Genomic DNA, 27,925 nt, shown 5'->3' on the forward strand with positions numbered 1-27,925 from the left:
CAGAGAAGACCTCCAGACCACAGAGAGAACGGCTAGAGCGGCCCCCGTTGGGCTTTGAGGGAAACCACGTTCTGTCTCAGACACCACACAACCCTCCGGATGGGTCAAGCGATCCCTTCGTTAACTGGCACACCCCCCGACCCCCAGGTCATCCGAGTCCGCGCCAATCACAAAGCGCCCTGCCCGAGCGCCATATTCATTGGCTCCCGCCTCCGTCCGTCACGGCTGGGAGGGGCGATACTGCTAGGATCCCGCCCCCCTATCCTTACCAGCGAGCTCCTCCTTGAGGCGCCGCATCGTAGACTCTCGTGGCTAGAAAGGCCTGCTTTGGTCTCTATGATGCAGGTTGCGTACGCCCCCTTTCCCCTCGTGGGGCGCTATGTGATTGGGCAGGAAGGGTGTGACGACACGCGTGTCGGCTGACAGTTAGATTTGAAAATTGAGGCGGGTAGCGGCGCGGCGCGCACTAGGAAAAGGAGAGTTTCTGCCACGGGCCTGCCCTAGGAAAGCGCCGGCTGCGGACGGAAGGAGCCATGGAGGCGGCGTCGGGCCCCGCGCACCTACCCGCGGTCTGCAACCGCAAACTGGCCGAGTTCCTGCGGCAGGTGGACGCCATCGACATGGTCTGGCTGCGGGAGATCCGCGAGGAGGCCGCCAAGATGTTCAGCAGGTAGGAGCCGGCTGGGGGAGGGGGGATCTGGTCCAGCGCCGGGCGGGGGGACGGGGGGAGGAATGGTGGGGGATGGGTTCTGGCCCAGCCCTGGGCGGGTTGATCCAGAACCGGGGGTAAGAGTGTGCTGGGGGCGGGGGTTTGATCCATCACCAATTCGGGGGGAGGAATGGCCTGGAGCGGGCTGGTGGGTGGATTGGTCCAGCCCTGGCTGGGCGGGGTGGGGCATGCCACGGAAGGAGGAGTTTGGCCCGGGCCTGGCCAGGGGCAATGGAGCGCACCGGGGTGGTGAACACTGGCAGTGCTGTCCGCTTTCCCCTGCTGCCCAGCCTTTCCCTGCACCCCGCCAGCCACGCAGTGGGGATGGGGGCAGCCCCCTCCACTCCCCAAATAGAGATCGACGAACATGTGAAGACACCCCGCCGACAGATTGAGGATCCCCACCCTCCACAGAGACGGGCGCACACCCGCAGATAGAGACAGATACACAAACGCAGAGACCCTCCTCTCCCCCCCGCCCATGGATCTAGACATACAGAGACACCCCGCCCCCCTCTTCCCGCCCCCCCCCGAGACGGACAGAGAACTCCCCTAACGAACTCTGATACATAGCTGGTGCCTAGTGATTGGCTCTGTGACTGGCTGGAGCCAAGCCTGTTCGTGACCTGTAGTATCCTGTTGGGCATGAACCCTGCTCCTCACCTGGTAGAGGCAAGACTTTGTGGACATACCCTTTGTCTGTTTGCCAGCTGGAATCCTGCCATGGCAGATGTCCCCGGGTACAAGTACCATCTTGCCCTGGGGATGCTGATTTCTCTTCCTTGCCATCTTGTTGTTAAAACAGCAGCTGCAGCGATGAGCCAGAGCTGATGCCAAAAACACCGTCACAGAAAAATCGTCCGAAGAGGCGACTTTCGAGTGTTCAGGATGAGAACAAAGACCCAATCCGGAAAAGGTGAGAAGGGCTGTATCTGCAGGTGTTAAAGTAGACTCTCCTGATTTGGGATATTAGAGATTGTGCGTTAAAAATTTTTTGTCCCTGCTGCCTCCCTCAGCCACCCACCCATCACTTTGGCCCCTAGCGCCCCCCCGCTGGGTCCTGCTGCTTCCCCTGCCCCGCGTTGCCATGAGCTCACTTCTGCAGCCTCGCACCCCAGGCTCACCCTGCTCCTTGCCCACGACATCCAGTGAGGCCAGCCATCCTGAAGCCCTGCCACCCTGGGCTGAAGCCCAGAACAGGAGCCCCACGGCAAGAGTGGGGAGGGAGGGGCTGAATCCTGGAGCTCGCTGACAGAGCCCTAAGGCTGAAGCCATGGGGGTGGGGGAGAGGGTGAAGCCTGTCCCCAGAGTCCTGCGGCTGAAGCTGGAGGGGAAAGGGTGAAGGCCGCTCCTGGAATCTTGCAGCTGAAGCTGGGGATGGGGGTGAGGGGAGGGAGGGTGAAACCTGCTTCTGGAGTCCCCTGGATGAAGCTGGGGCAGTGGAGCTGAAGCCCACCTCCAGAGCCTCTGGCTGAATCAGGGGAGGGGGGGTGAAGCCCAGCCCTAGGGTCCTGCAGCTGAAGATGTGGAGGACTGAAGACCTCCCCTGAGCCCCTTGGTGTTGCAGGGAGGGACTGCTGCTTTGCCCCCTCCATCTCTGGCCAGGAGACTGTCGTGGCCTCAGGAAAAACCCCTGGTGGCCACATTTGAGAAACGCTGCTTTAAAGTACAATGTTGAACTGCACAGTAAATGTTCTGCATGCACACTTATTAATATTCTCTAACTATAGCAGCCCTAAACAAACTACACATGCACTGTTAGTGTTCTGCAACATAGCAGTGCTTGTCAGACTGCTCAAGGAGTTGCACAAAGGGCATCTAAGATTCTGTGACTTTTTCAATAACAAAAATCTCAGAATCCGTGCCAATCAACCAGTCTTAACTATTGCATGAGAACTTGTGTGAAAACAGGATCTTGCTTCATTAATTCCCTTACTCACATTGCTCGCTACCCACCTAGAATCAGTTGTGACTACCTCAGGACAGAGTTGGAGACATGTCATGAATCTGATAGCTGTCTTACAAAATATCCATTTTTCCGATGGTTCAGCCTACATTTGACTTGCTGAAAAGATGTGTCCACTCAGTTTTCCAAGTTGGGGTGCCTTTTACACTGCTTCGCTGTGAGAGCAATCACTCTTGGTCTGCTCTCACACAGTGTCCAGCATGTAAATTGCTTCCAATTACACTGCATGAGTGCTATAGTCAGCCAATCATGAATTACACTGCAGAGCAACACCAGCAAACTCTCCAGTCCCAGACTTTGCCCCAAAAATATGCATCTTGCACTGTCAAGCACTCTCCTGGACAATACAAGCTCATATTGTGTCTATCATTTATTAATAGAAAATGATATGCACAAGCCTTGATACCCCAAGTGGAGTTTTTCCAAACACGCAGGTTTAGATAAAACAATAAAACAAGTTTATTAACTAGAGAAACAGATTTTAAGTGATAAGTGGTAAGGCACAAAAGTCAGAATTGGTTACAAAGAAATAGAAAGATAAAACCGCAAGCTAATTCCTAAACTTTACCAAGCTAAATAAGATTGGAAACAAACATTGTTCTGACCACACCAGATGCCTCAGGCAATTCTCAGATCTTCGAGTCCTTGCTCATGTTCATTCCATGTTAGGTGTGTGTGCTTGCCACATGCCCTTGTTCCCAGAACTTTTTCCCCTCTGGTATCTGTAGGGGATGCACACATGCTGTTGTATAAGGGGTGCCGCTGGCTCCCTCCACCCTCAGTTCCTTCTTGCCACCAGTGACGGTGCTAGAACATCTGCTGCTTAGGCTAGCTTCTTTGCTTGCTCAGTAGTTAATGAACTTTTCTTTAACAAAAAAAAGTTGTAAATAGTTGCGAATAGTTTTAGAAAATCCTTAGTGTAAGATAAAAGTTAGTCCCATGCGGGACTCAGCCGGGGATTGGGGCATGCCCTGGTTCCCAGGCTACAAACTCTGCAATTCCTGCAGAAAACCTATGCCCTGCATAGCACTTGTCTGAGGTGCCTGGGCGAGTCCCACATAACCAACAAATTTGTCAGGCCTTCAAACCTTGGACGAAGGACTGAGACATCCATCTCAGAGCACTCCTAATGGAGTCTGCGCTAACTTTGGCACCGGAGCAGCTAAGGGTCCAATTCTGCTCCCAGTACTGCGTCATCCGTGCGGAGCGCCCCACCACCCCGCACCTGTCAAGTGACAGAAGACCAGGAGAGGAAGATCTCCTATGTCTCACAAAGGCAAGGAGAGGGTGGGAGGTGAGCCAAGATCCAAGGTGGGTGGCTCTGATCCTCCTCCTGTGGGTGGGGCCCCAGCTCAGAGAGAATGGACTGGCCCTTCCCAAGCCATGCCTGCCTCACTGGGCAATGATATGGGCCTCAGACAACTGGATGTTCCTACAACACCTGAGGCCCTTCAGGCAGCACAGGATATCATGGTGCTACCAGTGCCACCCACACCAGCAACAAGGTACCATGTTCCGGGGATAAATTCGCTTTGGGACCATTCCGCAAGTCCCCATCTGTGCGGCACCGCTCCCCATCACAAGTGCCCAGATCGGTGACAGGGGCCTTGGGCAAGCCGTCGGCTACGGTGTCTCTCCCTCCTTCAGAGACAGTCATCCCAGGAGGGGGAACCACTCAGGTCCACCTGAACCCCAAGGAACGACCGCTAGGACCACCACCGGAGGTGGCGGAGCCCACAGTACCGGCCTCATCCTCTGATGAGGCAATTTCAGCCCCCCCCCCCCCCCCCAGGTTCCATAAAATGACGCTAAGGCACATCAGGAACTATTGAAACACGTCGCCTCCAGCTTGGGGCTCCATGCTGAGGAGCTGGAGGAAACATAGGACTCCTTGTTCGACATCCCCTGCTTTACGCACCAGCTAGGGTGGCGCTGTTCCTACATGAGGGGGAATCTAAAATTATTAACGCCTTGGCAGACCCCTTCATCCCTGCCCCCCTATTTCAAGAAGGGCAGAGAGAAAATATTATGTGCTGGTGAAGGGTCATGAATACTTATACACCCACTTGGCCCCAGGCTCCCTGGTAGTTGCGGCCATTAATGAACGAGAAATGCCAGGCCAGCAGGGAGCAACCTGAGGGTGGAGGGAGCCAGTGGTGCCCCTTATACTGCGGCATACGTGTGCCACTCCAGGGGGCACCAGAGCTAGTCCCCTACAGATACCACTGAGGGGAAAACTTCCGGCACCGGTGCATGTGATGAGAACACACACCTAATATGGAATGGACATGAGCAACACATCTCAAACATCAGTTATGGAATAGGTAACTGTCTTTTCATAGTGTGCAGTTCACAGGCTGGCTTTTCTTTCAGCTTGGGACCAGTCCCGTTAGTTCAGTGTTCTTCAGGTATTCATTGATGTTATCAGCAGAGAGATATAAGGTGGAGACGAGAGGAGGCCTTCTCTTCCCGCCCTCCTCTTCCCTCCTTATACTCCAATCCTTTGTACTGGAAGAGTCTTTGCTGGGTCATGGGGTCAGGCAGTTCCATTGAGTATGTGAGCTGCCAACTATCCTTCAGGTGAATTGTACATACTTTGTACACCCCCCATGCCCCACCCTGGACTTGTGAATGTCCAATTAAGTATGGAGTATATATATGGAGGATAGGTTCATCAATGGCTATTAGCTAAGATGGGCAGGGATGGTGTCCCTAGTCTTTGGTTTGTCAGAAGCTGGGAATGGGCAACAGGGGATGGATCACTTGATGATTACCTGTTCTGTTCACTTCCTCTGAAGCACTGTTGGAAGATGGGATATTGGGCTAGATGGACCTTTGGTCTGACCCAGTATGGCCGTTCTTATGTAAGTAGTTAATGACTCTTTAACACCTTGCTGGCGTGGTATCTTTGTGTCTGAGAAATTGGCTTGTGGGTGTTACCCAGAATTACAACCTATTTTAGTAACCATCATACAGCAAAATCTCATAATTTTACATGTAGTGTTGTTGAAATGTGTGCAACAGGACAGTAATGATCAGCAAATCATGAGTTTTCAAATGATACCTCAAGGTATACTTTGTACAACTTTTATCATAGTCTTGTAAAAGGGGTGCACATGGGGTACAGACTGTCACACACGCCCACCTCTTTCTGTTAATTTGTTGCTTTTCTCTAGATCATCTCAATTTTGTCTTGTAAGTGCCCCAAACCACACATCATCACCAACACATGGATGTGTATACAGCAAGATCAACTTTTCCATAAATGCCTAGGTAGTAAAGAATAATGGAATCATCCACAGAAAGGTGCTTTTTGATAAAAAGAAAACTGTCATCTCCAATTCTAGCCTGCAAATGTAAATGAAATGTTGGCTTTTATGTGGCTCTGGTTTGCTTCACTGTTTCTGTTATTAGGTTATCAAGGAGGAGTATTAAGCGAGCATCTGCTAAGCGATGTTCCAGAAGACTCCGAAGCAAAGAGGACCTGGAAATAATCAGGGCTGTGGTGGAAGAGGCCTCCCCGCCTCGAAGGGTGACAAGATCCCGGGCTGTGGTATCTGATATGCGCTCTGTGGCACTTCCTGAGAAGTCAGCTGTCCAGCCAGTGGAAGGAAGGGTCCCCTTAGTAGATATCAGTGTTAATGATCGCAATAGTGCTGAGTTACATCTGAAGCGAAGTCTGCCCAAGACAGGGGCCGTGGTCTCCAAAGTCATTGTCCTGAGCTCAGATGATGACTCTCCCAAGAAAGCTGGGATGGTAGAATTGCAGCCTATGTCTGCAGTCTCTGTGATGTTGATTCCTGAAACTACTAAGCCAAAAGGGGAAAGAGAAGGCCGGAGTGCATCTAAATTAAAAATAGCAAATACAGTCACTAGGACAGCCACTGTAAATAGGGAGCCTGCTGTTGAGGAGATGGAAGATAACCAAGGCTCAGTAAAGGAACTTTTCCAGGATTTAAAGGATGGCATGGGGACCCCTACAGGCTCCAAATCAAGCAGTCACTCTGTTCGTCGAAGTCTGATGTGCAGATCCTCCATGAGCTGCCGGACCTCATTGGTGGAGAAATACTCACTGGCCAGCAAAAGGGAAAGCATGATCCGGAAGTCTGTCAGCAGGGCGAGATCCAAGAGAATTGCAGCTCGTCAATCATCGCTAGCTTCCAACTGCATGATCCGTAAGTTTCTCAGGCTTACAAGGCTATTTTGCTTTGATCCATTCCCAGGCACTCTGCCTGTTTTTTTTCAGCATTGGAAAGCTATAGTATGGAGTTAAGTATCAGAGGGATAGCCGTGTTAGTCTGGATCTGTAAAAGTGGCAAAGAGTCCTGTGCCACCTTATAGACTAACAGATGTATTGGAGCATAAGCTTTCGTGGGTGAATACCCACTTCTTCGGATGCATCTGACAAAGTGGGTATTCACCCACGAAAGCTTATGCTCCAATATGTCTGTTAGTCTATAAGGTGCCATAGGACTCTTTGCCAGTATGGAGTTACCTGTTGCATCCACATTGAAGAACAATCCTTGGGCTAGATACATTTCAGTTAAATGTCAGTGTGTTTAAACTGGCTCGTTAAAAATAAGCACAAGTTCTAGAGAGACTCAGCTGAGTGTGACACCTATAGTGCAGTATTAACTTCACAAAAGCTAGCACTTCTAGCCAGTAACTGGTCACCTAAATAGTCAGTATCCATGTAGATCGGGGTGGGCAAAATACCGCCTGTGGGCCAGATCCGGCCAGTCTAACATTTCTGTCCAGCCTGCCATGACTAATATTTCTGTTCGGCCTCCCCTGCCCCCTCGTAATATTTGAGTCCAGGCCGCTGCACTGTGGGACTTTTAGCGGGGCACTCAGGCAGGTTGCCTGCCTGCTATGGCCCCATGCTGCTCCCGGTAGTGGCCGGCTGCTGCTGGCATGTGTCTGCACACCCCTGGCGGGGGGGAGGCGGCTCTGTCTGCTGCCCCCTCCCCCAGCGCAGTCCTCACAACTTCCATTGGCTGGAAACCGGCCAATGGGAGCTGTGGGACCAGTGCTTGCAGGCGAGGGCAGTGCACAGAGGTCCACTTCCCTCAAGGGGCACGCAGAGACCTCCCAGCAGCAGCCGGCCACAGCCACTTCCGGGAGCGACGTAGGGCTATGGCAGGCAGGCAGCCTGCCTGAGCCCAGCTGTGCTGCTGGGAGCCACCTGTGGTAAGCACCTCACGGCCAGAGTCTGTACCTCGCACCCGCTCCTGTACCCAAACCCCCTCCCAGACCCTGCGCTCCCTCCTACACCCCAGACCCTAGTCCGGAGCCTGCTCCTGCACCAAACTCCCTCCCAGAGCCCACACCCCTCTCCTGCACCCCACCAATCTGCACCAGGTCAGAACCCCCTCCTGTACCCAAACTCCCTCCTAGACCCCACACCCTTCCATTAGTATAGTAGAAATGTGTGGCCCATGATGACTTACCAAAATTCGTGGAGTGGCCCCCCTGCGAAATTATTGCCAACCCCTGGTGTAGATGGTGAGAGTGTGAATTATGAAGCCGTAGTCCTGGTATCTGTTCCTCTTGAGTCTCTTGCCATTGTAAAGTTGCAGAAAAAGCCAATGGACATGATTCCCCTTCTTAAAGTGGTGCTGCCAGTAGCTGACCAAGGGGTGGTGTGGGCTCTCATCAAGGCCTGCACCTTATTGGAAACAAAGTAGCAATTTTTGTGATCCAGTGACTTAAACAGAAACTGGCTGGTGGTTTTGGAGCCCCCATTTTCTGGGAGGGCAAGGAGGGGCTGGGGTTTTCAAGACCTAGTATGACTAGAAATGTACTCCATTTTATTTAATTTATTTATTTATTTATTACTTGCAATGGGAACTGCTGTTTGTTTGTGGGGTAATGATTGGATTTTAAAGATCCCTTTTTTGTCTTGCTGGGAAGCAAACATTGTTTTAGTGCAAGAGTTTCACTTTGACTCAAACAGATCTCCCTCTGTTATGGAGCTGAGTGAAATGCAAAAAGTAAACACCAGGTGAATGACTCTTGAAGTGTAAACGCCACAGTCTTTCCCTTGCATCTAAAGAAGGTTGGAAATAAGCTGTGTGATGAGACTAATTGTGGAAAATAGGAAGAATAGATTTGGCAGGCTTGTCAGTTTATAGCCTGTTATTTGACCATGATCAAATATTGCCAAATATTCCAGCAAGAATGCTCTGATTTAGGTGCTGACCTCCTTTTTTAATTGCATCACGGTGCCATTCTTGCGCTTTTTATAACTTCACTTCATTGTGTTTTGCATTTTTGAGTTAAAACAACTCAAGTAAGTAACTTGTTTTTTGTAGAAAGAACGAGAAGTACTTTTAGCACCTTAGAGACTAACAAATTTATTTGAGTGTAAGCTTTCGTGGGCTAAAGCCTATTTCATCAGATGCATGTAGTGGAAAATACAGCAGGAAGATAGATATAGATACATACAGAGAACATGAAAAAATGGGGGTTGCCATACCAGGCATAACCAGTCGATTAAGGTGGGCTATTATCAGCAGGAGAAAAAAAACTAATTAGGTGCAACTATCTAAGGCTATTAGCTTGTTGGAGACTAAAGTCCTTATTCTTTAGTTACTGTTCTAATAAATTAGTGCTTTAAAATATGAAAGAACGCTGCTACACTTACATTCTTTCAGTTCTATTGTTCTACCTCAGGGGGTTCCCAAACTTTTTGCCATCACAACCCTATTTTAATGAAGTACTTCCTGTGGGGATCCCAGAGAGCATGGTGGATGTAGTTTTGTAGTGCAAAATGGTGCCCCTTGTGCATCATGACCTCGCGTGCAACATACGTGCGAGAACACGCTGTGTGAAGCAAAATGGCGCCCTCCACACAGGGGTTACAGCTGATGGCCCTCAGTTTGGGAGCCACTGATCTATGTTTTCTAGCTGAGGACTTCCATGACTCTTGAACATAGATCTGTAACACAAACAGAAGCGCTTTCACAAACAGTTTAACATGCACCATTAACACAACTGCTAAATTGTTTCAATTAAACCATTTCTTTAGAATCATGCTAGAGGCTGTGGCCTTGTCTACACTGTGGTTCTCATGTGTCCTGACAATGGCTCAGCTGAATCTGGGGAATTCTGTATAAATTTCTGCAGCACAGACTCTGCCCAAATCACTTTGTAGACAAGGAGATGGAAGCAGTGCTGACAATATTCTCAGCATGGATCCCCATGATCCAGTTTTGAAAATAGTTTTGTCCAGTTTATGCTAGCACTTAAACTGGGGTGGGCAAACTTTTTGGCCCGAGGGCCACATCTGGAAATAGAAATTGTATGGCGTGCCATGAATGCTCACAAAGTTGGGGTTGGGGTGCGGGCTCTGGTTCAGGGGGTGAGCTCCTGGTTGGAGCCAGAAATGAGGAGTTTGGGGCGGGAGGGGGGTGAGGGCTCTGGGGTGAGGCTGGGGATGAGGAGTTTGGGGTATACGAGGGGGCTCCGGGCTGGGACCGAGGGGTTTGGAAGGCGGGAGGAGGATCAGGGCTGAAACAGGGTGTTGAGGTGAGGCTCAGGGATGCAGGCTCGGAGCGGCGCTTACCTCAAGCGGTTCCCAGAAGCAGCAGCATGTCCCTTTTCTTCTCCTACGCATGGGGGTAGCCAGGGGGCTCCGCTCTGCATGCTGCCCCATCCGCAGGCACTGCCCCTGCAGCTTCCGTTGGCTGCAGTTCCTGGCCAATGGGAGCTGCGGGGGGAGGCACTTGGGATGGGAGCAGCTTGCAGAGCGGAGCCCCCTGGCTACCCCCATGCGTAGGAGCCGGAGAGGGGCCATGCTGCTGCTTCTGGGAACCGCGTGAAGGCTGGAGTGCCGGGCAACCCCCAGACCCCACTCCCCAGCGGGTGCTTGAGGGCTGGATTAAAATGGCTTGTGGGCTGGATTCGGCTTGTGGGCCAGATTTGGCCCGTGGGCTGTAGTTTGCCCACCCCTGACTTGAACAGTTGTCATCAATTGGAATCCGTTGCTGACAATTTGGCCTTCAGTAGAGTAAACCATGAGTAAGTCTCTTGCAGGGGTTAATGCTCTTAATGCATTTGTAAAATGCATGCATTTAAAAATCCATGTAGGTTGGACTGGGCCTTGACAGAGGGATAGCTCAGTGGTTTGAGCATTGGCCTGCTAAGCCAAGGGTTGTGAGTTCAATCCTTGAGGGGGCCATTTAGGGATCCGGGAAAAAATTGGGAATTGGTCCTGCTTTGAGCAGGGGGTTGGACTAGATGACGTCCTGAGGTCCCTTCCAATCCTGAGATTCTATGACAATGAATAGAAGAGACCAAATCTAAACACTTTCTTTGATATAAATACACAATGTGGGCATGGGAGGTTGGTAGCAGCTAGATCTTGCTTTGCTGAGCCAATCTATCTTTATGTACATTGCTTGTACTATTCTATAGAGAGAACTGCACTATGGGAATCTAATTCAGATATATAACTGTCAGCAAGTATTGAATGCTTATCACAGTGCTTCACAATCACAACAAAAATAAATACATCAGTTGCTGGGGCACGCAAAAGTTTTTGTTCAGTAGTTTACTCATAGACCTATGTATAAATCAGGCTGTTGTCTTGATTGAGGAGAGTCTGCTATTTAAATCTGAGTGATATCGGGATTGTTTCCATTTCTGGGGCAATAAGGGAAAGCAGTCTCGCTGTATTTCCAGAATTAGTTCAGCCCATTTGTAAAGCAATTTGTCTTGTAGCAGGAACCGTCTCAGAATACCCTTGCCTGATAGATGTGAGGGTCCCAGGTTCTGAGCTTGATTGACAGGAATAATCTTTGCTGGGATTTGTTTATTTACATTTTGTTTTTCACCCTCTTTTTTTCTCTCAGGTCACAGCTCTGTGGAGAGCCTTATGGATGAAGCAAAAAATGTCAAAGTCAGGTAAGGTTTCTCCATTCCCCAAATATTCTTGAGGCCCATCCAGCTATCCAGGCCACATCCTGAGGACCTGCTCAGGTGGCCAGAGCGACTACAGAACCAAGCTTTTCTCTCAAGTTTGAGCTTGTAGAATCTAGTGTAAATAGTTAAGCTACCTGATATTAAATCTAAATTTTAATGTAGTGGATTTCTTACCATTTCATCACATTTTGTTGCCTTCTGTTTTGGCCAAGGTTGCAAACCCATGTAAGAAATTAGGGTTGACAAGATGTTCCCCTTGCTCCACAATGTTCCTCGGTTTCAGATGGGCTTGAAAAGTGCCTTTTAGGCATTGGAGAAAGGCATTTGGCTAAAGGCTGTGATGTTTGTGAAGCCTTCTCTAAAAGGGCCCAAAAGAACTATAACACTCTGCTCCAGAGCCTGCTCTTCCAAGAGGTTCTGGGAGATCCTGTTCTGAAAGGGAGCCTCAACACAGGGAGGGTGATCTCTAAGCCTGTGTTAGAGCTGAAGCCTGATGAAGAATCCCAGGCTAAAAGGGTTCATTCTCTAGCAAAGGTGCTCCATAAGAAACTAATAAAATGGGTTCTGCCAGCTAAAGTCCCAAAGTCTGACCGCAGCTGAGAAAAGCAGCTCTCAGTTACAGGAGGGTGGGTGGCAAGAAAGGTGCCCTGACAAAGGATCCCCCTATTGCATTTGGCTTCTGTGGATTTTAGGATCCCAAGAAGGATAGGGGCCTCTTCAGATTCAGGCCAGTCAGATCAGCCCTCTGCATCAGGGCACCTGTCAGACCCATCTGGCTAAAATGCTAGGATTCCTTACCCTGTGGAGGCTGTAGAGTAGGGGTAGTCAATAGGCAGACCGTGGGCCAAATCCAGACCGCCAGATGCTTTTGAACGGACCGTGAAATCTTTTTGTTCACTTATTATTATTATTATTATTATTTATTTTATTTTATTTTATTATCATCATTGTTTTTGTATTTTCTCTGGAATCTGGAAATTGACTATGCCTTGTCCAAGGAATTTGGACCTTGACAAAAATAATTGATTATCTCTGCTCTAGAGGAAGAAATATCTGATTCTCCAGAGCAGTGGTTCTCAACCGGGGGTCCGCGAGTCCATTCAGGAGGGCCACGGAGTCCCGCGGCTGAAACCCAATGCCCCAAGCCCCAGCACTGAAGCCGGGAGTGGCACGGGGCTGAAGCCAACAAACCTCCTCCTCCCCGCCCCCCTGCCAAGCCAGGAGCGGGGGTGGGGGCTGAAGTTGGGAGCCCCAGTGCCCCCTTCCCAAAGTTGGGAGCCGTAGCACACCCCCATACACAGCCCCTAGCTACCCCCTGCTTGCACCCTGAGCTACCCATTCACTTCACGCAGCCCCTAGCTACCCCCTTTCTGCACCTTGAGTGGTTTTCAAACTTTTTGAATTGAATCCCCCCCTTTGAGTTATATTTTTTGGTTGTGTCCCCCCCACAGCCCAGACAGGCTCCTGAGTGAGCCAGGGGGTGGAGGTGGCGCTCCCTCCCTGGACCTCGCTGTGCAGAACTGGCTCAAGCCCGCCTGCTCTTGACCCCCCACCCCCAAGTAAAACTATGCTTATGCCCAAGGGTCCCAGCCCTAAGTTGTCTGTCCGTCTGTCTGCCCCCATCCCCCCTACAGGGCCCTGGTGTTTTTATAGCATGTTGAGGGGGCTTCAGCAACAAAAAGGTTGAGAACCCCTGCTCCAGAGCATTGAGTAACTCCTTCATTTGTGCTCTTACCTGCTTCATTCTTCCAGAGATTGGGAAAGGAAAGATTTCGGTGGTCATTTATTTTTAAAAGCAATGTCTGTTTGGAGTGGAGTTATTGTGCAGAATGCAAGTGATGAGTGAAGGGTGCAAAATAAATGCATTGAATTTCACAGTTGGAGGATACCTTTCTTCAATGGTTATCCTGGCATAAAATGTATTATTGCCCGCAGACAGCTCTGAGCTGATACTGTTTTTGCCACTAAGCATCTAACTCTTTCTTCCAGGTCTGAGCTGGGATCTACCATCCCCTGCAAGGAGGTAAGATCTGGGTAGGGCTGATGCAGCATAAATAGTGGGGGAGAGCTATGAAAAGATATTTTTTGTCCAACACCTCCTTAGTTCAACTTGTCCTGGGCAAGTTGATGGCATCACCGTTCCAGAGCACAGCAAGGATTTAGGGTGGGGGGAGATATACTTTTGGCTCCTGTTTCCTGGTTCAGTTTTATGTGCTGATGGTGATCAGAAACTTGGTGGGAAAACAAACGACTTTTCATGGTGGTGGAAAGTGTTTTGACTGAACTGTTGTTCAGTCTACACACTGTTACTAAATTGGGAACTTAAACTGAATGCCACTTTGAGAACTTTCCTGTTGACCTTTAAATAATATTTAGGTCTAATGGAAGGGCCTGTTCATTTCTGCATATTAGAGAACTACTGAATATTGTAACTACCATGTAGGCTGAAACCACCCCCTCACTGATTTGTGCTCCCTTCAGTTGGTCTCATGAGGAAAAGCTCCAAGATTGTGTGAGCACTTGTTTCAGAATCACTTGCTCTTTCCCCAGCTGTCCTCAATTCCTTAAATCCCTGGCCCAGCACCAGCTCTTCTCTCAGGGTAGAATCCTGTGATTCATCCCATTTTTAGACTGGCTCATGGGGTCACAGCATCCCTGTTTACCAACAGTGTTTGGCGCCTGTCAGAGACTTCCCTTTGGGGCCCTGTGATCAGCTTGAAAATGTAGTGACTTTCAACAGCCTCTCCAAAGCAAAGTATTTTTCTCCAATTGCCATAGGAATCAGAAGGGTTAAAAAAACAACAACAAAATCCTACAGGCATATTGTCTTACCTAAAGTCTGAGGGAAATGCTAACTGTTAGGGAGGTCTGACTTCTCTCTCATGCCCCTGCTCTTCTGAGGACCAGGTTCTACCAGGACCTGTGTAGGTCATTGGTTCTCAAACTTTTGTACTGGTGACCCCTTTCACATAGCAAGCCTCTGAGTGCGACCCCCCCTTATAAATGAAAAACACTTCTAAATATATTTAACACCATTATAAATGCAGGAGGCAAAGCAGGGTTTGGAGTGAAGGCTGACAGCTCGTGACCTCCACGTGTAATAACCTTGCAACCCCCGAGGGGTCCCGACCCCCAGTTTGAGAACCCCTGGTCTAGGTTGTCAGATGGTCTGTGTTCAGCCATCTCAATATGAGCAAAAAAATCCCTGCATATTGTGGCCACTCTTGTGTTCTATGCGAACAGCTGCTATTTACTTCTGTGCTAGAGTGTGCTGCAGCTTGTTACTCAGGTGGGGTTTTCTCTCTCTTACAGTTGCAGGGAGGAACTTCACTTGAAGGGTCTGTACCTGTTGTATTCCCAGTGCTTTGCCTTGTGTCAGCAGGACACAGAGTACTTTAAAATGCTGATTGAGTTTTTATTTCTCTCTGGGCATCACAATGAAATCCCGTTGCCTTTTCTGCAGAGTCCCCAAGGCCCCAGGATGTCCCTTCGTTCTAGGAATGCCAAGACAGCAGTTGGCAACCTTGTCCAGGCAGAGCAGCAGGAGGGGAGCAGTACAGGTAACTCTCTTCCCTTCAGGAAAGAGCAAGACTCTGCTTTAAGAGTTAGTTAATTTGTCTCACATTCTATTGACCAGGTTCCTTGTGCAAGAAACTGGTCTGATCTCTGAAACCGGGGGTAGTCAGAAACATTTTTCACACTGCAATAACAATAATGATGATAAATAAATAAAAAGATGTTGTGGTCCGTTCAAAAGTGTCTGGTGGTCCAGTTTTGGCCCACAGTCTGCAAATTGACTGCCCCTGTCTCAAACCAAGTGACATTTGGCTGTGCTGGACTCTTTTGTTACCATTTTTCCTTCAGAAAACGTGGTAAATGTGCTCTCCCATTAGACAGTGGGAAGACTGTTATATCTTACATGGGTAGGGAAGGAGGATCTGAAACCTCTTGTAGTCTGATGCAAACTGCTATCTCAGTGGGTCTACATGCAGAAGGCCAGAGCATAGTGCATACCACAGACAATGTTCATGCGCTGTTTCCTACAGAGTTTCGTAAAGATAACACTTCGTATTGGTCAGAGTGCTCAGGTTTGAAGGTGGCTAAGTCACTTTCTGCCAAAAGCAGGAAAGTCCAGTTCTGTTAAGTTCATGGCAACAGCAGAAGAGGCTCCCAGTAATGTTCTGAGGGGGCTGAGCTGCTAGGCCTGGTGACTCTGGCTTTGGACTCTCCTGAAGGGAACCTTTTAGACAGAACTAACTGTAACTCTTTCTCTGCAGAGAGCCAGTCCGATAAGAGCGATGAGGCGCAGGAACAACCCCAGAGTGTCAGGTACATTCTCATCAGAGGGAAGGGGAAATAGCCATTATATGGCTTCAATGAAAGCTTGTCTGTCTCTCTGAAGAAGGGTTTTAACCCACATCTCCTAGCATAGTGTTATAATACCTAATTAGCTAGGTATTTGCTTTGCTTCCTGGAGGAAGGGCCCTTGACTGATTCTCTCCTCCTTCCCCCATCCCCCCCAAACCTGGATCAGGAGGCCTGGAGACAGAGCCACCAAAACTATATAAAGAGTCAACCTGGTCTGACTCGGACAGACTCACCCAGGAACACAGAACTGACAAACTTTTCTGTACAGACCTACCCAGATCCCATGTGGGTGATGGGTAATTTAGCATGCATAAAAACTGTTAATTTCATTGTTTTCTGTCTAATGCTTTTATCCCAGGGGTGGGCAAACTTTTTGGCCTGAGGGCCACATCGGGGAATAGAAATTGTAATGCGCACCATGGATGCTCACAAAATTGGGGTTGGGGTGCGGGCTCTGGTTGTGGGTGCAGGCTCTGGGGTGGGGCTGGGGATGAGGAGTTTAGCGTGTAGGAGGGTGCTTTGGGCTGAGACTGAGGGGATCGGAGGGCGGGAGGGGGATCAGGGCTGGGGCAGGGATGTAGGAATGGGTGCAGGTTCCGGCTGTGGGTGTGGACTCTGGGGTGGGGCTGGGGATGAGAGATTTGGGGTGCAGGAGGGTGTTCTGGGCTGGGATCAAGGTGTTTGGAGAGCGGGAGGGGGATCAGGGCTTGGGCATGAGGTTGGGGTGTGGGGAGAGGCTCAGGGGTGCAGGCTCCGAGCAGCACTTACCTCAAGCTGCTCCCGGAAGCAGTGGCATATCCCTTCTCCAGCTCCTACAAGGAGGCTTGGCCAGGTGGCTCTGCACGCTGCCCCATCCACAGGCACCGCCCCTGCAGCTCCCATTGGAGCGCGTAGGAGCTGGAGCAGGGCCATGCTACGGCTTCCAGGAGCCGTGTGGATCGGCTTCCAACCTGGCCCCCTGGCTGGAGCGCCAGAGCAGGGCCAAGTTGCGTTGTGCGGCCCCCAACTCTGCACCCAGGCTGGAGCCCCAAAGCGGATCCTAGGTGCGTGGTGCGGCCCCCAACCCAGCACCCTGGCTGGAGAGCTGGAGTGGGTCAATGCCAGACCCCACTCCCTAGCGGGAGCTCTCAGGCCATCTTAAAACAGGGGTGGGCAAACTACATTTTATCCTAATAAACATTTTATGCTTTGGGAAAGCTGGCTGGTTGCTGATTAACTGTGTAATTATTCCTGAGAGAGAACTGTAAATGCTAAATTAAAGTCAGACTGGGTGGGATAAGCATAGTGGATTGCAAGGGAACTGCAGCCCTAAAAGGATCTGATCTGGAGGAAGAGACGTGCATGTTCCCTTCCCGAGAGAGGAGCTGACTAGAGGTCTGAGTCCTCAAGGAGGTGCTCTTGAGACCACAAAGGAGACTGAGGTGCAGTTAATCCTGGAACTGTGACAGTGTGAATCATGAGTGCTGCTAAGATCAGGAGAAGAATTTCCTCTGTTGGGTCGCTGTGTAATAGATATGTATTAACTCTTGCAGGAGAAAGCCAAGTTACAAGAAAGCCGTGGATGAGCTGTATGATGGGCAGCAAGCAGAGGAAGGCGGGCTCTCCCCTCCAAGAAAAAAGACTCCATCTCCACTCTGTCCAGCCAGCAAAGTGAGGCAGAGTCCCAGCCGCAGCATGTTTCCTCTAGGACTCTTCCCTTCTCCTTCAGCTACCTGTACTCTCTTTGCTCTCTTCACAGGTTGTGCGTCCATTTAAGACCTTTTTACACACTGTGCAGAAGAACCAGCTGCTGATGACCCCAGGTTCGGTGGGGCAAAGTAGTAAAAAGAAATCCTTCATCAAACACAACACTCCATTCCGAACCGATCTCAAGGTAAAGCCCTTTCCCTCTGCTAGTGGGATGGAAGGGAGAGAGCCAGAGGGCTGCAAAGGCCTGAGTGGGTCTCAATGAAGTGTGGTAACTGTAACCAGCTACTGACAAGGATGGGACTAGGGTCCTTATTCTGCAAGCTGCTCCATGCCAATGGATAGTTGCATCCATGTGGTGCCATTTACTGCGCGCCGCCTCCCAAGTCAATGGCATTCTGGAGGCAGACCCCTGTAGCCACCTAGATGAGTCAAGGAGGGTCTGGTTCTAGGTTTATGTGGTGATTTCCAAAGAGAGTAACTGTTGTTTTTCCCCACGTTCTGTTTACACAGGGTGAATTTGTCGTAAGTAATGACTTTCCTTAATCATAGACTGGGCTTTATAGTGCACTTCACATCACTAACGGGCAGTGGGTGCTTTTTAATTTGCTCACTACGTGCACACAGTCCTAATATTTTTGCTTTACAATAGTGAGAAGAGAGGTCAGCATTCAATGGGCAGCAGGAGCCAGCCAAAGTGACAGTTGTTTAGAACATCAGTAAAGTACAAAGGGATCAGGTTCATGGAAATGCCCAGGAGAGGCAAGGGTGCCATGGATGCATGCCTCTTGCTTATGCTCACTAATACAAGGTGCCTTTAAAATAAACATGAGATCTGCTTGGGATGGTCTCTTGTTCCATTGTCTAAAACTTAATTGAAAGTACTAAAATCTAAATTGTATGAAATCAGGCCTTGCTTCCAGAAACCTAGACCACTGACTCCTGTCTGTCATCTACAGCCCATTTCCAGTAACAGATAGCAGAGCTGCTAGTGCGTTGCTGGGAATCTTTGGGCCTACACCAGTTAATAGGTTCTGCTGTACTCTGAAGGTGGACTTCTCTTCTCCACACAAGCAGTGAAGGATTTAATCTCCCTGGTGTACTGCTGATGACTCACACAAGCTTACTCTACAGATGGTGGTGCCACCTGATGTTTTAATTAAAAAACTAGAATGATATAAAATTAACATGGCACACACTAAATGGATTAAAAGCTGACTAACTGGTAGGTCTCAAAATGTAATTATAAATGTGCAATCGTCATTGAGCGGTTGTGTAGCCAGTGGGATCCTGCAAAGATCTGTTCTTGGCCCTATGGTAGTTTATCATTTTCTTTCAGGACACTGATTAAAAAAAACACAAAATCATCACTAATAAAGTTTGTAGCTGACCCAAAAATTGGGGGAGTGATAAATAATGAAGAGGACAGATTGATGATATAGAGTGATCTGGATTGCTTGGCAAACTGGGGGCAGGCAAACAACAGAACCATAGAAACAAAGGGTTGGAAGGGACTTAGGTTATCTAGTCCAGTCCCCTACACTGAAGCAGGATTAAGTATTTTCTGACCATCCCTGATAGGTCTTTGTCTAACTTGTTCATTATTGGAAGTATTTAACTAATTCCACAACCTCCCTAGGTAACTTGTTCCAGTGCTTAACTACCCTTCAGTTAGGAAGTGTTTCCTAATGTCTAGCCTGAAACTCCCTTGCTGCAATTTAAGCCCATTGCTTCTTGTCCTGGCCTCAGTGGTTAGGGAGAACAATTTATCACTCAGTATTTATCAAACAATATACATCTAGGAACAGAGAATATAGGTTAGACTTGCAGGGTTGGGGGATTCTGTCCTGAAAAGCAGTGTCTCTGAAAAAGATTTGGGGGTTATGACTAATAATCAGCTGAACATGAGCTCAGAGTGTGACGCTGTGGCCAAAAGGGTTAATGCAATCCTTGGATGCATGAAAGGGAATCTTGAGTAGGAGAGTACAGATTATTTTATCTCTGTATTTGGCACTTGTGCGACCACTGCTGGAATACTGTCTGGTTCTGGCAAAGGATAAATTGGAGAGGGTTCAGAGAAGAGCGATGACAGTGATTTATAATCTATTTAACTGAACAAAGAGAAGGTTAAAGGGTGGCTTGATTACAGTCTAGAAGTACCTCTATGGGGTACTAATATTTAATAATGGGTTCGCCTATCTAACAAGAAAGATAGAACATGATCCAATGGCTCGAAATCGAAGATGCACAAATTCAGACAGGAAGTAAGGTGTAAACTTTTAACAGTGAGGGTAACTAACCATTGGTTATGGTAGATTGCCCATTTTTCCGATGCAGGAATTATTTTTGGGAAGTTCTCTGGCCTGTGTTATACAGGAAGTCAGACTTGTGATCACAATAGTCCCTTCTGGGAATCTGATTCACCTGCTTGGTGAATGTTTTGTCATCCCTGCATGGGTTATGGTACTTTGTGCTTCACTCCAGTCACAGCCAAAGGTGATGCAGGATTCCACAAGTCTAAACAATGCCCCACAGGGCAGGTTGCCTGTGCAGAGAGTCCTCCCTTTATCAGATGGTCTGTTTTGGCACAATATAGGTTTTTGTTTGGTTAAGATAAGGGGTGAGGGGGGGTCAGAGGAGTTATGTAAGCATCCTGGGATGGACTGTGACATTAATACAATGAGAAGAGACTTGTGAAAGTAGTGGCCAGAGCTGTCCCTTGAGTAGGGCGAATCAGGGCAACCGCCCAGGGCCCCACGCTTTGATAAAATCGTACTGTCCCGATATTTAGCCCTTTGTCCCACATCCCAACCGATATATGATTGGGATGCCATTTGTCCTGATATTAAGGTGAGGAGGTGAGTGGGGTGGGGAGGCGAGTGGCAGGTGAGAGGGGATTGAGGCGGTGGGCGGAGGGTGAGGAGGAGAATGGGGGGGAGGGGGGGCGGTTGGGCTGGACAGACGGTGAGGAGACTAGCAGGGAGGCGAGGAGGCAGGTGGGCGGGCGGGCGGACGGTGAGGAGATTAGCGGGGTGGCCAGCAGGCGGGAGGGGGATGAGGAGGCAGGTGGGCAGGCAGATGGCAAGGAGGAGAGCGCCGGACAAATGGTGAAGAGGCTTAGCGGGGAGCTGAGCAGCGGGCGGGCAGGGGCACGCTGGACGGACGGCGAGGAGACAGGCAGGCGGGTGGACGGCGAGGAGACAGGCAGGCGGGTGGACGGCGAGGAGACAGGCAGGCGGGTGGACGGCGAGGAGACAGGTAGGCAGGAGGGTGTGTGTGAGGAGGTGAGCGGTGGGTGGGAGCGCTGGCGAGGAGACTAGCAGGGAGGCTGATTTGTCCCAGGCCCCGCACTCCCCTAGGGACAGCCTTGCTAGTGGCCTCCATTTCCCTCATCCTGGCAGTTGCTTTAGTTCCATGGGCTCTTATTTGGAATCTAACATTACAGTACTGGGAAGGATCAATTTTCCAAGTCTACAACCTCAATTCTACTCTCCTCCATCTTCTTCCTTGCAGTGGGGCCAACCCACTGACCTAGTGTGCTGCCCTGGCAGTCTGGGACTGATGGGTTGGCTGGTTCTCTTGCCCTCCAGACTAGCAGCACGTTCAGCATGGGTCACGTGAGATGTGTGCGAGGGGACCTGAGTGCTCTGCGTTGATTTAGTTTCAGTTGGTATAGGGGGCTCACTGCTGTAATTGGGAGTCAATTCTAGTCTGCCTCAGCAGGAAGCATGGAGGCCACGATTTGAACCTTTGGGTGGAAAATAGGAGCAATGGGGGATCTTGAGGTGTGATATGAGCAGAGGATTACCTAGGACATCACATTTGTGCCCTTGTCTCATGCTGAAGTCTAGCACTGACACTGGCTAGTGATAGTTGAATTTCTGTAGTGAATGCAGCATAGAAATCATGGACAGTGCTGCTTGCTCAAATGCACCCTATGCAGTAACATACTGATCTTGGGGTAATGCTTCTGACACACAAGAACTGCCCCACAGGTCCTCTCCTGCTCCTAGAAAATGGGGTAGCTGAATTAGCACTGCTGCTTTGTCTTTTCCCATTACAGCTACTTCTACAGGTTATGAGGGCTGGGCTGGCCACCTCGCTGAACCACTGTGGTATTGGGGCCCTTTGTGCCCCCTTCCGGGGAGGTTTGTATCGGCTGTGGTTGCAACTGCAAGTTGCCTGGTGTGTAGTTTCTGGCCATCCAGACTGCGCCAGAAACAAGCCCCAGCAGCTGTGTATAATCTGGGCTTCCCACCCATTGCAGGAGAAGGAGCGGCAGCGGCTGGAGAGCCTGAGGAAGAAACAGGAGGCCGAGCAACAGAGAAAACAAAAACTGGAGGAGGAAAAGAGACAGCGTCTAGAGGAGATGAAACTGTGAGTAGCTGTCCCTCCAGCTGCTCCATCTCTGGGTCATTTCAGAATTGCTTCTAACCGGCTCTCTGTGTGTCCTACAGGAAACGGGAAGCGCGTCTGCGCAAGGTGCTGCAGGCTCGGGAGCGGGTGGAGCAGATGGAGGAGGAGAAGAAAAGGCGGATTGAGCAGAAACTTGCTCAGTTTGATGAGAAGAGTGAGAAGGTAAGAGGGTCCAATCTGACCATGGAGCCTCTTGGGACAATGGTTTTCTTATGGGAGTGGGTAGGATGGAGGGGTCCCCTCACTTTGGGTCATGACCTCTCTTGTATAGAGGCAAAGGGGACTGACATTGCTAAGACCCAGGGAACCAATGGGGAAATCTTTCATAAAAGGTCTGACTTGAACCTTCGAGCTAAGGGGGTTTGAATTGCTGCTGTGTTTTGGGATTCTGATAGGTGTCTCTGTTGGCTGGAATGATGAGGGAGAATGCAGGGGGGAGGTGCATTTAGGTCAGCAGAGACTCCAGTGTCAGTTAGTACCTGGTCTGGTTAATAGCCAAAGAATGTGCCAAATAAACCATCTCCCCTGTAAGCCTCCTGTGTCTGAGGGTCTTGGGCTATTACAAATAGGGCAGGGCCATTCAGATAGGTATGAAGAACCAGAGCAGCCTTGTCTGTGGAGCCCGCTCTCCTCTGTCCCCTTTTCCACCGTGGGCCATGTTTCCTCTTAGGAAACCCTTAATTTGAACCAGATGGAAACTGGCTTACTCTTGGCCTTTGGTTTGCCTTGCAGCTGCCAGAGTCTCTGCTAAGTAACACTCATTCTATTTCAGATATGCTCTGTGTGTTCTGAAGAGCTTCTCATGTGAACTATCCCAGGTGCTGCTGGACTCGCTGCACTGGGTGCTGCCTGCCTTTAAGATAAGGTAGCACCCAGAAGTTTCAACTGGGATTGGAATCCCATTGAGCAAACCCAGGGGAAGACAAGGTCATTGCCCCAAAGAGCTTATGCTCCAAGAAATATGCACAGACCCCACTAGGCCTCTAGGCTCTCTGGTACAGGGAAGGGCATCTTTTACCCTTTGGGGAAAGATTTCTCTGATGACCTTGATGTATCCGAGAGGACATAATACATATAGAGGAGTTGTCCCATGTGCAACAGCAAGGTCCAGACCCGATGTATGTGTGACTGTCTCAGGTGCGGGAGGAGAGGCTGGCAGAGGAAAAGGTAAAGAAAAAGGTAGCTGCCAAGAAGATGGGAGATGTTGAGGCCCGGCGCAGACAAGAAGAGGAGGCCCGAAAACAGAAAGTGCTGCAGCTGGTGAGCTGTGCTGGGGTCCTGTATTTCAGGAAGGAAGGGTTTGGGCTGGGGGAATGGGTGTGGTGACAGTGCTGCACTCTGCCCGATACATGGCAGGGGAGAAGCCAGAGTAACACTGATCTGCCACAGTCCCTGTACATGTGGAGGAGGGCAGGACTATATAGTGAGCAGCTGAGGGAGAATTAGCCTACGGGAGAGAGAAGTACAGTCTTCTATCCCCCAAAGTCCCTTGAGTCCCTTTGGGACTTCTTGTTTCCACCCCATCCTTCCCTTCACTACAGACCTGTTTCTGTGCTTTTCATGAGTGTCTAACCATTTCTTCCACATGATCCATGAGCTGCTTCATTCCTCTCTGCATCCTCAAAAGTCATAGTATTTTGGGGAGGTCAGTGCTTGTTAATCCATCTTCCCCAGTTCTTGGGGCTAGGCAGGATGTAGATGGGGAGATCTCAGACATCCGGTAATCTATAAAGAATCTCAACTGCAATTAACAGAGGACCAGAACTCGGGAACCACTGTGATCCTGGGGTTGAGGGCCATCTACATTCAGGGTGACAGAGCTGAGACCTAGTAGGGGTACCACTCTCTGGTTCCTGTGGGATGGGGAGAGCTGAGCAAGTGATTGTGCATCCCCGAAAGGGAAGCAGAAACTACACTGAAAACTTCAGTCCATCGCATTTCAGAGTCCTTCGTGACAATGCTGTAGTGATGAGCTGCAGAAAGGCATCAGGCAGACTGACTCTCGTGCTTTTCTACATATCCCCCTCTTCCCTTGCGAGGTGGAGGTAACTACTTCCTTTTGCTTGTCAGGAGGAGGAGGAGCGCCGACACAAGGAGCGAATGCAGAAGAAGAGGGAGGAAGAAGAGCAAGAGCGAGTGAGGAAAATTGCAGAGCAGAGACAGGCGGAACAAGAGAGGGAGAAGCAGCTGGCAGCAGAGAGAGAGCTTGAGAAGAAGAAGGAACAGGAGAGGATTCAGGCAGAGAGGTGAAAAATGACCCTCCATGTACTGAAGCTTCTGCCATGACCTTGCAGAGAAGAGCAGGGGGCTGAATGGCCCAGTGAAAGGGCCTGGCAAAGCCCTGTATTCTGTCAGCACAGCCCTGGAGTGGAGGATGAGTGATGAGCAGCCAGAAAGAAGTTCTGGGCCCCATAGTGGGAGGTATGCACTGGGCAGCTGGTGAAGGCCCTGGACACTGAGGTGAAGGAGGAAGTGCAATAGGCATCATGGGGAAGATGCAGTCTGCACTCTTCTTCTTTCTGAGCGTGACCTGGTGTGTTTCATTGGTTCCCAGAGAACGTGAGCGGCAAGAGAAGGAGAAGGCGGCTCGCCTGCAGAGGGAGCTAATGGCAGCTAGAGAGAAGGAGCGGCTCCAAAAGGAGATGGAAGAAAAAGAGAAGAAACGGGTAAGGAGACTCAACATGTATCTGGCTGCATCAGCCATTATAACAAGTGCTATCTACAGGAGCAGCAACTTGACCACCAGCCTCAGGTGGGCTGTGGTGCTCCTGGAATAAATTGTCATAGAGTTTAACCGCTGGGAGAGTCCTAGCTATCCTGTCCATTGCAGGCAGTGGTGCTTGTTCCCTGTAGCAGGTGGCAGCCCACCCATGCCATGGAGGTGGTTGGTTACTCCTAAAATCTTACTACTTTCACATTGGTGATTTCTGCTTTAGCAAGAGGAGCAGCGTCTAGCAGAGCTGGAACGGCAGGAGCAAGAGAAGAAAGCCACAGCTGCTGCCAGTAACCATCTGAATGTAACTGTGGACGTGGAGGTGAGGGGGAACATCAGTGAGATGCAAGCCTGAGCACAGCACTCAGGGAGAAATGAGGCTGTCCTGCTGTCTCCATTTGTTTTCATGAGGGGGGTGGTGCTGGTAGTGGTTACAGCAGGGGATCTGGCTTCTGTTCCTGATGCCAGCGCTGACTTGCTATGTGACCTTGAGCAAGTCATTTAATCTCACTTTCCCCATCATTAACATGGGGATGAGCTAGATTTGTGGACTATGCTCATGACTATGGAACCTGAGCACCTTCTCACCTCTGTAAAAGGCTTTGGTTCTCAATGAAAAGGCCTTTCAAGGAAAAAAAAGTGTTTGTCATTGACCTTCAGCAGACAGCCCCATAGTGGAGAGGGAGGAGTCTCTTGATGTTCTCACTCTTCCCTGAATTCTTCCATTTGAAGGAGACTGAGCCTCACAGAGAGCAGGAATGTCATCAAATGAGGGTGAAGCTTTAAAAAAGAAATAGCCACATGATGGTGCCAGAGCCTACAGGATGGTGCTGGAGGTCTGTCCTATAGTGTAGCATCTGCAACTATGTGGCCGAGAAACTGCCACTGAAAACTCTTCTCAGTTGCTGAACTTTCCTAAAGTGCTTCCCTCCTGGGCTGATCGTGGAGGGGAATAATTGTGGCTGAAACATTAAAATGAGCACATGATGTACATACTTGATTTTTTTTTTTTTTTTTTCCTGGAGTGGGGCTCCTTTTAAAAAACTTTAAATGCACAAAAGTTAATCAAGTTTGAGGCTTTAAATCAGGAATAAATGCTCTTTTCACAGTTGCTTGGGGTGAGAATTTTGACTAAAACAGGAGCTTTTAATCCTCATCCTAGGAAAGGATTGACAAGAATGTTTGTCTCTGGGTTAGTACCTTTTTTTTTCAAGGTTAAATTAAGGCTTCTTCATTTTAGCTACACCTTCCCCAGTTTAAGTTGTCCCGGTCAACATTCCAGTAACTGTCTTTACAGGATTATATAAATCCTGGCATATGTGCTTGTGATGAAATATGTGTAGTGTTAAAGATAATCAAACACGACTTCAACTTGGCTTTGGGGGAGAAGAATGAATATTCAGTTTAGATAGATAGTCTGCACCCTAAAATCCCCCCCATCTTTGAGAGCAGAGGAGTCATCTGTGATTTAAACCCCATTTACTGTGTAGAATTGCTGCAGCCATCTGTTAAAGCTAGTATGTCTATCTTACCAATATGATGCTTAGTTAAGTTAGAGAAGGGAGTATGAAACCTTGTTTGTACCAACACTCCCACTTTAGGATGTTATGATTTCAATACAAATAACTGAGCTACCACCCAAGATGCACTGTTAGGGGTGCCTGGGGCTCAGTGTGTCACTAGAACCCTTCAGTGTGGTGCTGCTATTACAGTGTAAGGTTTTTATCTACTTTCTGTTTCTAGAATTCCCCTGTCTGTAACTCCTATCAAATGACCCCGCAGGGCCCAAAAGGGCCTAAACCCCCCACCATCAATCCCAATAATTACGGGATGGATCTGAACAGCGACGACTCTACGGACGACGAGAGCCAGCCCCGCAAGCCCATCCCTGCCTGGGCCAATGGTATGTGCCAGCTCCCTGTGAAATCTATCCCTGACCATTCAGAAACCCCTGCTGGGTCCCTTGGACTGTTGCTGAGACTTGGTGGTAGCTTTCTCTGCCCACGGCATAAGGAGATGAGGTGTTGCCTGGAGCTGTGCAGATGGAATGTTATACCAAGATGTACTGAGCCTCTCTGGAGGCTCCTGGGACAGCATCAGGATAACAAATCACTTCCTTTGAACTAGCAGCCTTGGCTATGGTGTAGCATCAGGATAACAAATCACTTCCTTTGAACTAGCAGCCTTGGCTATGGTGTAGTAACACATAGCGAAAGGATGAATTTTAACGTAAGTTTTTGAAACCTACATTTTGGGCCAAAACCTGCTTGCCGGTGACTGTTGTTAAAGACCCTGTGCTCCTTTGTAGGGTTAATACCAGTGTCCAGGCCACCATTCCCTCTGCGTGCTTCTTTCTAAGGCTGAGTGCTACAGCTGAGCTCCAAGCTTGCTGCTGCTGTTGCACTTCTGTTATCTCACTCAGTTACCTTATTAACCCCCTTTGGGAGCAGGACTAAATAGATAGAAACCTTAATTTTCTCTGAAGAGAAGGGGTAGGGTTCTGCTGAGAGATAGGCAAAGTTTCCTCTCCACCTTCCCCAATTTACTGCAGATCCTTTTGATAAGCACAGTTCAATGCTTAGCACATTCACCCTCTGTGCTCCCTAAGTCCATGCTAGGGTTCTCATTTCCTAGTGGGCCATGGCGAAGGTGCTCCTCCCCAGGGATCTGCAGCCTTGGAGGCGATAGGGGGATGGGGATGTACAGCTTCTAGAGCAGTCTGAACACACCTAAGTTTCACTGAAGGAATTAAAGGCCAGTTCAATCAGTCTAATAAACTGTTCACTCTTACTTCTGCAGGGACTCAGCTTAGTCAAGCTGTCATCCACCAGTACTATAACCCTCCTGATGTCACCACGCTCTTTGGGGCTATCATAAGCCCTAAGCTGGAGAACATTTTCTACAAGAACAAACCGCGATACTTTAAGCGCACTAGTTCTGCTGTCTGGAATTCCCCACCTTTTCCAGGTGCCAAAGCTGTGCTAGGCCTGCCCTACAGCCTGAAAAAATACTGAGGATGGAGGAATGTGTCTCCTATGGAGTAGTGGGGTTTTAGTCTTTGTCTATGGAAGAAAAAGGATTTTATAATAATCAATCTCTGTAAATCTCTTAACATTTGTAGATTAATAAAGGTCAGATGTTA

At 49.4% G+C, this 27,925-nt stretch overlaps 1 protein-coding gene across 3 annotated transcripts; it reads left to right on the top strand.

Moving 5' to 3' along the window:
• Window positions 1–124: 124 nt before the first annotated feature.
• On the top strand, window positions 125–27,925 carry LOC119857074 (inner centromere protein). Of its 3 annotated transcripts, none has more exons than XM_043516002.1 (18): window positions 242–670; window positions 1,515–1,625; window positions 6,090–6,850; window positions 11,531–11,582; window positions 13,590–13,623; window positions 15,064–15,160; window positions 15,878–15,929; window positions 17,501–17,618; window positions 17,707–17,841; window positions 18,168–18,179; window positions 21,922–22,031; window positions 22,112–22,232; window positions 23,208–23,330; window positions 24,141–24,316; window positions 24,625–24,736; window positions 25,010–25,105; window positions 26,527–26,686; window positions 27,583–27,925. In XM_043516002.1, exons 1-18 carry the CDS (start codon window positions 534–536, stop codon window positions 27,795–27,797), a joined length of 2,622 nt encoding a protein of 873 aa, XP_043371937.1. In that variant the 5' UTR covers window positions 242–533; the 3' UTR covers window positions 27,798–27,925. The 3 variants fall into 3 exon arrangements, with proteins under 3 accessions (XP_038261364.1, XP_043371937.1, XP_038261363.1); XM_038405435.2 differs by having other exon boundaries at window positions 246–670; window positions 25,007–25,105; XM_038405436.2 differs by lacking the exon at window positions 18,168–18,179 and having other exon boundaries at window positions 125–670; window positions 25,007–25,105.

This window comes from Dermochelys coriacea, chromosome 6 (genome assembly GCF_009764565.3).
Source record: "Dermochelys coriacea isolate rDerCor1 chromosome 6, rDerCor1.pri.v4, whole genome shotgun sequence".
NCBI lineage: Eukaryota > Metazoa > Chordata > Testudines > Dermochelyidae > Dermochelys > Dermochelys coriacea.

What these genes read in the sequence shown, in the direction of transcription:
- LOC119857074 (XM_038405435.2), top strand. Translation starts at nt 534, where the DNA reads ATGGAGGCGGCGTCGGGCCCCGCGCACCTACCCGCGGTCTGCAACCGC. An exon ending in GAACAACCCCAGAGTGTCAG is followed by an intron (nt 15,930 to 17,500) that starts GTACATTCTCAT and finishes TAACTCTTGCAG; the next exon opens with GAGAAAGCCAAGTTACAAGA. An exon ending in AAGAAAAAGAGAAGAAACGG is followed by an intron (nt 24,737 to 25,006) that starts GTAAGGAGACTC and finishes TTTCTGCTTTAG; the next exon opens with CAAGAGGAGCAGCGTCTAGC.